We start from the raw sequence: 10,299 nt of genomic DNA on the forward strand, positions 1-10,299 counted from the left end.
ACTGACCGAAAAATCCGCTCCTGAAGTTGATATCTTTCGTGAGCATCTATCATCTGGGTTTAAACCAACCACTACCACAGAGATACACATGGATCAAGTAAGGGTTACTGATGGTTGATGGTTGCAGACGACTTGTGCATATTTATTGATTTTTTTCACTGCAATGGCAATAACTCGTTCCAAAGTATGTGACCCCAAACACAACCACCAATCTCTGCACTGCCTTCTACCCACCAGCACGAGCCGGTTTAGCTCCGAACGCCAGCCCAGCAAGAGTGACTTTTGTGTGCGCATACTCAACCTGAAAAATGCAGATTAACAGTGTTGACCTTTTCCCCAATTGTTTCCACATCCACCAAAGATTCGAAACAAACGTTGTTGAATATTCTAGTTATCACAGCGAAATCCTGTACTAGAGTGAAAAGGTAGTTTATAAGCTAAAGAGCACTCAATGACTTCCAAGAAATCATTCGTCTTGAGAATGTACGGGTTCTGTGAAAATCAGGTTAACACGTTCGATTTGGCTTCATTTGCTGCGGCATACATTGTATCCCTCGACTTGGTGGGAAGGAGGTCATTACTAAAGGCCATGGGATAGCGGTGTGAGGTCGGGAATTTTCGAACTTTTTAGGTCAAACGATTGTACAGCCTTCAAAATAAAACGTAGGGTGGCAACAGCTACCTGGAAAGATGATCCCCTATAGAGGATACGACTAAGGAATACGATGCCGCCATTATCACATGTAGCCCGAAAGTCCATCAGTGGTGAGCTACAACAGCAGACCAGCTGCCAGGTAGGAGCATCACCAGAGTAATCAGAGAACAGATAATCGCCGCTATGTCCATTAGGCTCGACAAAGCCTACGCAAGTTGTATCCGCGTTATCAGAATAAATTGGAGGGCTGTGCCAATGGACATTTACTCTAGCAAAGCTTGAAGAACTAGCTTCTTTTCTGTGAGAAGATCGAATCAAACACAAGTTATTGTTTTTATTAGAACCGAGAACCAGAGCAACTAGAATATTGACAAGAATCGTTATCCCGTAACCAAAGTACGAACAAGAAAAGGAAAACATGTCAAAACATGAGATAACCCTAATGAGATCTTGAAAAGTCCCTGGACCTGAAGTCGATTTTCCGAGGTACTAATGTTCCTCGCCGCATAGTAACTAAATATTGGAGATTTCCTGTTGTCTTTTCGAAACATAAACAGCCTCAATTTCAGACAGCGTTCTTGTGCGGAAACAAGAACAGGGGCCATTTGACTACTGATTGGACGACAGCCCACGTAAAACTCAATGATTTTAGAAAACTCCTTTGTCCCCCTTCCCTCAAATACATTACTATAACAGCTGTGCAGGACTTTCTTCAATGTCCTTCTGTACATCCTTCAACATCTATCGTTGACACTTGTTTTTTACGTTTGTGATTGTGCTGTTCCAGAACAACCGATACTAGGAGCAGAGGAAAGACGAAGGGAAAATATTTCTATTTTAGTCGCATACATGAGGCGACGATAGTGAGCGTTTCTTCAACCAAACCGTAAAAGAATCCATTATTCACAAACAGGTCCCATTTGTAGTTCAGAAACACTGTTAAGGAGACTATCTGAGGAAATGTGACTAATTTTGCGACGGACAACACATTCTAGAGTGCAGAAACCATCATCACATAAGTATACAACGTACCCATAGCGGGGTAAAAATTTAGGGTAAGCGGGGTTGTTTCGAAAAGAAGTCAGCTGTTAGGAAGTGTTCAATGAATCGTCTCTGAAGGATTCATTCATATTTTTAACAGAAAGGAAGTAGGAGATAACCCTTCAAAATTTGCCAGTTCAGTGGGTGGTGAAAGAAAAACTTGTTGCTAGCGTGCAGCGGCACTCCCAATATCAAAGATAATTGGGATGAAATCGGTGGATCATTTTCTTACTACATGCTTCAACCGAGTAGGAGATTTCTGTCTTCCGTCACACAAGCTTAACTCGTGCTCGCCGCATGCAGCGACTGTCAATTCACAGCCCTTAACGCTACCGTGAACACATGACCATTCCTTAAGGACCATTCCGATACCGATGTCTCCGGAAACATGTGGCTGTCTTCGAAACGGATCCGTAACTTTATGCTCTAAAAAGTTAGCAGTATGTATAAACGCTTTATCTTTAACCACTGCGTTTTCTAGGCACAATGATGTGCCGGAAAAAAATAAACTGTGGCCACTTTGACCACAACACACTCGTGTTTACCTGGATGGTGTAAAGCAACAAGGATTGAGTTTATGTGCTGTTGGATGGAGGATGTTCAACAATTTCAAGACCTACACTTACTGAACGAAATCCCAGTTACTGATTAATTTTAGCAGGTCAGACCGATCAGCTGCAGTCATCCTCATTCTCCCCAGCGGCGAGAGCCTCGGTTTGGTAGTTGACTAAGGTGGTTGTTAGCCCGTTTGTCCAGCTGGGTAATTGGTTTGCAAACGTTCCGTCGCAAAACGTTTGCAAGCTAATTACCAAATCAAGTGAACAGACCAACAACCAGCCCGAGCTACCAAAACAGCCTAATTTTTTAGTGCAACTGCTTTCGGGTGCTGCCATGACATGAGCAGACACCGACAGCAGTGACCCTTTCTCAGACTGTCGCATGACATATGCTAACAGTAGTGACGGCAAAGTTACTGTTACACAGTTCATAGTAGACACCGGCAACTGCACCGTTCACGTGTGCATTTCACGTGAATATCATGATCGGGTCCTGGTGACATCATACGAACCTGATTACCAATTGAATTCACATGACAGTCCCGCAGCAGTAGGTAAATTCCTTAACATGCGAGAAAACTCTAGATGGAATGACTTCCGTGAACCAAAAATGTTCTCCGAGAGTATCCCAATAAGCTGCAAAATACTTTCAGAACGTAGTACAAAAGATGCCTTATGAGGAACATTTACTTGATGATGGTTCTTCATCGTTAATCAAGAAGGCAATCTCAATCGGGTGACAAGCTACCACTATTCATTTTAAAATGTCACACCAAGACGATGCGAAGAGAGCTGAGCAGAGCGGAAAAATGCAGAGATGTGGCTGTTTCGCTTCTGACTTTGTATATCGAAAAACAAACGGTCTGTATAGGTTGACAAGAGAAAACAAAGGGTTAGTTTAGCCCTCAATATATAACGGTTGGGTGAGCTTAACATCGTCATCGTGAATAAGGGAGTGAGGTTTTCATGGCTTAGCTGCTGCCCCGTGCATAGTTGGAGACACGTTCATGCATCAGCACACCACCCAGCTGGGTATATGAACTTGTGTCGGACGAAGTGGATTTCTCAACAAGTGTCTATAATCTGTGCACTTAAAAGAGGTTTCGGACCGCCGGTCGGCTGCGCGTAAGAGCTGGCTTGGACCCTGAAGTTCTACTACAGTTGACGATAAGCGCACAGCTTCGACAATCCGCCCGTAAGTTGTTCTGGCATTTTGTGTATCAACTGGTGTGAATAAGAAATTATTTGTAATATTCCTCCGAGAAAGTGTGCGGTGGAAAGGCTGCTTCTGGGTTCGATTAGACTGATGTTCAACACAACGAAGTAACAGTTGCGTTGGCCGATATCGCATCCAATCATGCCCAAAATCACGTTAAGAACAGTTAGGCAGATCTGTGAGAAATCACTGATAAACGGTAAGCTGAGGGTTAATTCTTGAAGTTCTTCCAACATACGATGCCCGCCCCAGAAAGCAGTGAGACGAGCGACCCCAAATGACACTACCTGTGGTCACAAACTTGGAAACAAGAATTCCAACCGTGACCACTGAAAACGGTTGAAAATTACTTAGTCCCCCTTCACATCCTTTCGATCCCCCATCGAGTGACCTTTACCACTCGAAGCACTTTACTTCACACTCTCTGTTTGTTGCTGATTTGTGCTGTTGCTTTACTGACCGCCGTTTTATTCGTATTCCCGGCTGTCCTGGCATTAACCCTAAAAAGTAGCCACGCGGTTCAGAATGTGTCAACCGTCAGGATAATCTTTACGGTCACTCGATGGGATATTCTGCAACCAAATGTAGAAAAGGAGTACCAGGAAAGAGAGATGGATGGCTCACCTAGTCTCAAGAGCTGCAACGAACCGACACTCGAGTTGTGACTGTCACAGCAAACCTAAATAAGCACTCCCGTTACAACTGTCATCTTCATCTGCGATAATATGCGGATCAATAAAAAACATAGATCAAATATACGGATGAACGAGTACAAATGTACTGAGTCGGTTTTAGTGGTATTTTGGAATGTAGCAACAACCTTTTTACTTCTAAGGTTTAGACTTAGTTCAGCTAACCGAAATTCACGGACACGTAACATTCACTGCGCTTAGCTAAGTGCATTCGTAATTGGAAGTAAAAACGATCTCATTAATTCAGATTACAGTGAATCAGCGAAATTTTGTAGCCTCGGATCAGCTCCACCTTACACATACTGTTGCTGAACTTTTGTCCTAAATTTCTGGTGACATTCTAATCACTGTACGGGGACAACGTCGGCACTGTTCAACAAGAAGGAGTAAGAGCTTGGGATGAAGACGTTCGGCAACTGGATCGAAGCAACCACAACTTCCCTGGTTTGGTGGAGACTACTGATCGATGGGAGCAAATCGAATGGCAGCACATTTGCTGTCGTTCGAACATACCGTTGGAACTCGGTAGCCTTCCACCTAAGGGATCGAAATCAATCGATCGGTCGTAGCCCATAGATGAATGCGCAACCGTCTCAGACGAGTACCCAATAAGTGATGAGAAACGGATGTACCATCGGAACTGGGTCTGTTCCTATAGGATCTGATGGCACTAAACAAGCGGCGCAGGAGGCAACCACTGTTGTTCAACAACGTTGGTTGAAAATAATCGACCCTAAAAGAGCTTCCAACCTGAGCGAGTATAGTATGCTGGTAATCGCATTATTATAACAATTCCACTGAAGCACGACGACACAATACCCAGGCGGAGATCAACAGCACCGTCAATACTTTCAATAAAATATCAAGATGTACATATTTCCTGAGGGTGGGTACACCGTTATCGAGGTTGCAATCGGGTGATCTGAACAGTGTACTCCCTGGGCTTAGAAAAGCCGTTCTTAGAAAATGGAGACACCAACGCGTATCCAGAATTGGGATCAGAAGAATACACTGATGCAAGACAGTGTCGGAGTGGTTGCTGCTGTGCATGGTATTAATCAACCCAATCCTCGAGTTTCTACCAACAGTGAAGAATTTAAACGAAGCACTAACAACCACGATTTCGGGTACAAAAAGCCCGTCATAGTACAACCCAAAAAATCACTGCCAATGCGGTTCTAGTAAAAGTAGGCTAACCCTAGTGATTGCAGCGCCTAGTGATCCTATTCCAAAAGGAATCGATATAGAGACGGTTGTTAACTGATGAAGCTTGATGGTCGACAACCTCTAGAAAGCTAAGCACTACCTCAGTTTTTTTCCCCGTAGAGCCCTTTTAAATTTTCTAAACACCTGACTACTAGAGATGACAGTGCGATCCAGGAGTTCTTAGGGTCCTAAAGCGTAGTTTTCTTCCAAGCAAGCGGGTTAATTTAACAAACAACTGGACGTACTGCCCACCGAATAGAATCTGGTTAATCTGGCACTCTTACTGTAGACATCTGAGTAGCGTGCTTCACGTCGGCTAATCATTCATTTTGCGAGGACATGCGTTAATTTGAGGAAATCGTGAGAGGCTTCAGAATGGGATCAATGTTTCTTCAAGTGCTGCACACTAACATCATGGGTATCACTGCATGGTGGGCTTCACTACACACTGTAAGGGCCTAAGTCCCCAATGTCGGAATCTCTGGAAAACAAAACAGGAACTGAGAGCCCAAATAGCTCCATAGTTTCCACTGAATTTGTTACCTGTTTTTGCAAAAGATTTGACTACATCAAATGAAAACTGGATAGCGCATTGAGGTTATTTGCCTCAGCTCACCAGCTCACCAATACTACGGACTCAATATACACGTAGCATATTAGATTGAGAGCGTTCTTCAGTCTAAACTAGCAACGTGGTACGCTCATCATCATCATCGACAGCATGACATCAGTGTTCAACACCGATGCTTCGCCGCCGTACGCTTATCCAAGTTGTCCCAATTAATGCATAATTCGTAAACATAAGGAAAAATGGTATTGGGGTATACGCGGCGTTTGGTGCCTTGCCCATAACGCCATCATCATTGTAAAAGCATTACTGACAAAAATCGGATAGCTTCAGGCGATCCACTGCTCAGTGAACTAAGCAACGAGCGAGATCTAAATGTTGTGCCACGAAGTTCAGGTTAAACAGATGACCTATAGGCGATAAAACATGTTCAGCAATCATGTGTGCATCGTACGGCAGTGAAGCATCGGTGTTGAACACTGATGTCATGCTGTCGATGATGATGATGATGATGATGATGATGATGATGATGATAATGATAATGTGCGCATCGAAGCAATACAAGTAAAATCCCTGAAGCAATATGTAAATTGCTCAGGTAGTCTCGTGATGCCGGTTCACGTCGGACTCCATCACAAGTTGGCTTGTAACGATGAGCCAGTATCGCAAGCATTGTTTGCTATGACAATGCTCTTTCATCCGGTCACATGTTAGCCACAATTACATGTTACAGTCAAACCCCTACACAACGTGCCTGTTTACAACGACAACCTGGCCACAGAGCTACATATACATATCATTAAAATGTATGGCATGATCACGACAAACTGAGTTCACAAGTCTCTAGCAGCGATTTCTAGGGCAAATTCGTTCCGACGCCACCATCCACATTATTCCATTCAGGAAATCGAACAATCAGCGTAAATGTTACGTTGATAATATTTGTATACAAAGCTAGGCGCCAGACCACACCACTCATGACAAGGTCCACCCCTCTAGAGCGATTGACTTGGGCCGGGTTGACCATGGTTCGGGGCTTCGTCCCGAAGAACTAACAGTAAGCTAACTGGTGATTGGCACATTTTGGTGAACTCGGGATAAGAACAAAGCACAGCATTCTGGTTCCCGTGAGGGACCAAAGAATGTGGACTGGTTGTGACGGACGGCGATGACTTGAAAATGAATTATTCCTCCTCAAAACACACAGGATTTTGTGGAGTGTGGACTGCTGCTGCTAACCGAATTGTTCGCTGAGCTGGGTATGTCTGTTGCAAACGTCTCACCACTAATGGAGATGGCAGCATAAGTTAGTCCCGGCATTACTTAATACTTACTCTTACTCATTACTTACTCTTTGCTACATCATCAAGCAATAACAATGTCATACCGACTGGTGGCGAAACGTTTGCAACAGAATTTCTAAGCCCAGCAGACAACTCAACCATCAACGCACAACCTAAGCTAGCAACGTTCCATATTAAATACATACTGTGCTCGTTTTGTTTTTGGCGCAACAGATGTAGTCAATTCGCGACATCTGATCTGATGGGTTTGGTGATTTGCTGCACCTGTGGTCACGAGGTGAAGACAACCACGTGGAAAAAACTGAGAAACACCATTTCTTGCCGATTTCACTCTTGCTTTCGCAAAATGCAATGTCCACACAAGTGGTCGGGATTGCAACGAGGCAAAGCACCAGCAGCCAACGATGACGGTCCGCTTTACATTCGCCTACCGGGGAACGGTCGCGTGTTGGCGTCCGAACAGGACACACAAAACACATAATCCCACGGACATCCTGATACTCTTCCAGGACTTACAGTTATGACGAGAGAAAACAATGTAACTCTAAACATTTATCAGATGTCCTTTTAATCCATTCGTACTGGTCTAATACCTTTTTGAGAACGTCTCATGGGATACAGTTCAGAGATTCGAAGAAAAGCATTCAGCAGTTTTCTAACCGGATAACTGTAATACGATAAATGTGCATGTAGTGTTCGAGAAGGGTCACCGAAAAGTTTCTAGCAACTTTATAGATAGTGAGTCACGTAAAGAGAACTCGTGTGCGTTTTTAAGGGCTGTCTACAACTCCGGTAACTGTCTAGCAATGATTTTCATCCAGTTGGCTGCCTGGCGGGTGAATAAATTCCAATGCCCAAGGATACTCTGCAAACAAACACTCCGAAAAGAGCACCCGCTGAGAACACTTTTCATCTGGTCCCGAAAGACTGCCACCTTGAAGGAACACCGTTAGTACATGCAATGTCCCCCGTCCCTGATACGAAATTCCTGCTTTTCTCATATATTTGTTAGCACCATCGGTGACCTACTCCTCGTCCCCAGGTGGATTTTTCTATCGTTCAGCTGTAAAGCACTTTCGGTGCCTAGCTGCCATGACACCCGAAAGAAGCACGAGGGTTGGGATACTGCCAGGCTGCCGAAGCCTAGACAGAAGTCGAGATACAGAGGTCGGGTTGGAACCGCGGACCTTTTGGTCCGCAAATTCGCCCGTGAGTGATTTTGCCCCCAGTGTATTTTCGAGGTCCGAACATTGAGGGGCCACTAAGCTTGGTGCATACGAAAATTACAAGCGACATTGCTCTAACTAGAATTCAGCATGGGAAAAACAATTGCTATTCAAGTAAGGTAGGATAAATTCAAAACAACTTTGTTTCAAGTGTACAGTGGCTAATATTTTATCAATCCAGACTCAAACATAACAGGAAACCAATCGGTGCGATTTAAACATTGAGGTGTGGAAGCTATGATAATCAGATCCCAAAATCCCAATCACATGATGTACTGATTAGGACTAGTTGGATCGGTAGAGAAAAATCTGACATGTATCAGTATCAAACTGTTAACAGGTGAACGTATGATCCTGTGATCAATAGCTTGGAGCTACGAATTAAAGAATTGAGTGTCCGAACATCTGACATGCGACATATCGTCACTAATCAACCAGTGCACGATGGACGAACCTGGACCATCACATTTGAGAGGGCGGACTTGTTAACTTTTCAGTGATGTGATTGGTCTGTCAGACGTTTGTATAAGTCACGGACAATGAATCAAATTTATGCACAAAATAGAATAATCAAACACAGTTACACTCACCTGGAAATGCATAATATTAGTTGGGTGTTAGGCCAATGGCAGAAAACAAACTCAAGAGTTCCCTGAGCGTCCGTGAAAACAATGACAAAATTCTCTCCAACTTTCTTCCTACACAAACCAGACAGGTGATTCGTTATGAAGAAAAGAACGTACTCGTTACAGCAAGAGAAACCGAATTCCAATATACGCGGAGCGTACACACCGGTGGGATCGGCAGGGTACATTCGATGAACACGATACTCTTTGTGGAGAAAAGGAAAGAGATAAGTGAAAATGAGCATGTCAGATAGATAGTATTTACCACGACAACGGTGTGAGAAACCATGGTATTAATCAGGAACTGGGTGAGCAAGGATATGAGCCTATTTCTTCGCTTCATTTGGAAACCTGACAACAAACTAGCGGTGGTTCGCAATGGTAATAAACATCAGAATACCATAACGACATGAACACCGAACCATACACTCAAACGACTTCAGGAGGAAGAAACTTGAGTCTCCTCTCCACCCAATCTCAAGTTGCTGTGGAAAGAAACGATAGTCTTATGATGGATAGGCTCACTGATAAACGGAAGGTTGATAATGGGTAGCAGTTGATCCGGTCGTTGAGTCATCTGTGCAGTTAGATTGAACGCGATTGGCAATGAAACATTTTCATTCAAACAACTGACATCAGTGAACAGACCAGGGACCAACGGGCAGGTCAGCACCAAAGCCCTAACAGTAGAACAGGCCACCACCGAGCGACAGTGTTAGGTTTGATTCCGAAAACCTGAACAGACCGACTTTCCACGCCACTTAAATCGACACTTCACCAGCATTTGCTATTCACGGTAAAATCCCCATAGTTTGGATTTCATCTGAGTATAAAATGCAAGCTGCTCAAAATACAATTTAAAAACCAAGCCAACTGCACACCCTTTCAACGACTGTCTACGAACCCCATTGGAAACGGTAGACCTAGCACGGTTGAAGTTATAGATGGAGTAGATACCCGCATACCTTGGAGTACTAGGAAACCATGCAGATCCTCAGGTGTGTACACAGTCTTAATACATAGCGCTACAAGAAGTCTCGATGCAAGTCCAAGATAAGAACGAGAATTTCACGAGACCTAAAGCAATCACCATAGAGAATGGTTGCTTTGGAGGGATTAAGTCGGTTTTGCTGTAATAAAGACAGTAAAGCACCCTATTATATATATATATATATAAATATATATATATATATATATATATAATGGCG

General features: G+C 43.7%; 1 protein-coding gene across 1 annotated transcript in view; it reads right to left on the reverse strand.

Annotated features, from left to right (window-relative positions):
- The window catches only part of T265_00359 (hypothetical protein), a gene marked incomplete at both ends in the record, with an annotated part of 77,445 nt that overhangs the window by 58,195 nt on the left and 8,951 nt on the right, over positions 1-10,299 (reverse strand). Inside the window, one exon of the mRNA XM_009164104.1 lies at positions 9,056-9,296. Within this exon, the coding sequence (XP_009162368.1) occupies positions 9,056-9,279 (224 nt within the window). The remainder of the gene's footprint in view (positions 1-9,055; positions 9,297-10,299) is intronic.

This window comes from Opisthorchis viverrini, assembly GCF_000715545.1.
Source record: "Opisthorchis viverrini unplaced genomic scaffold opera_v5_3, whole genome shotgun sequence".
NCBI lineage: Eukaryota > Metazoa > Platyhelminthes > Trematoda > Opisthorchiida > Opisthorchiidae > Opisthorchis > Opisthorchis viverrini.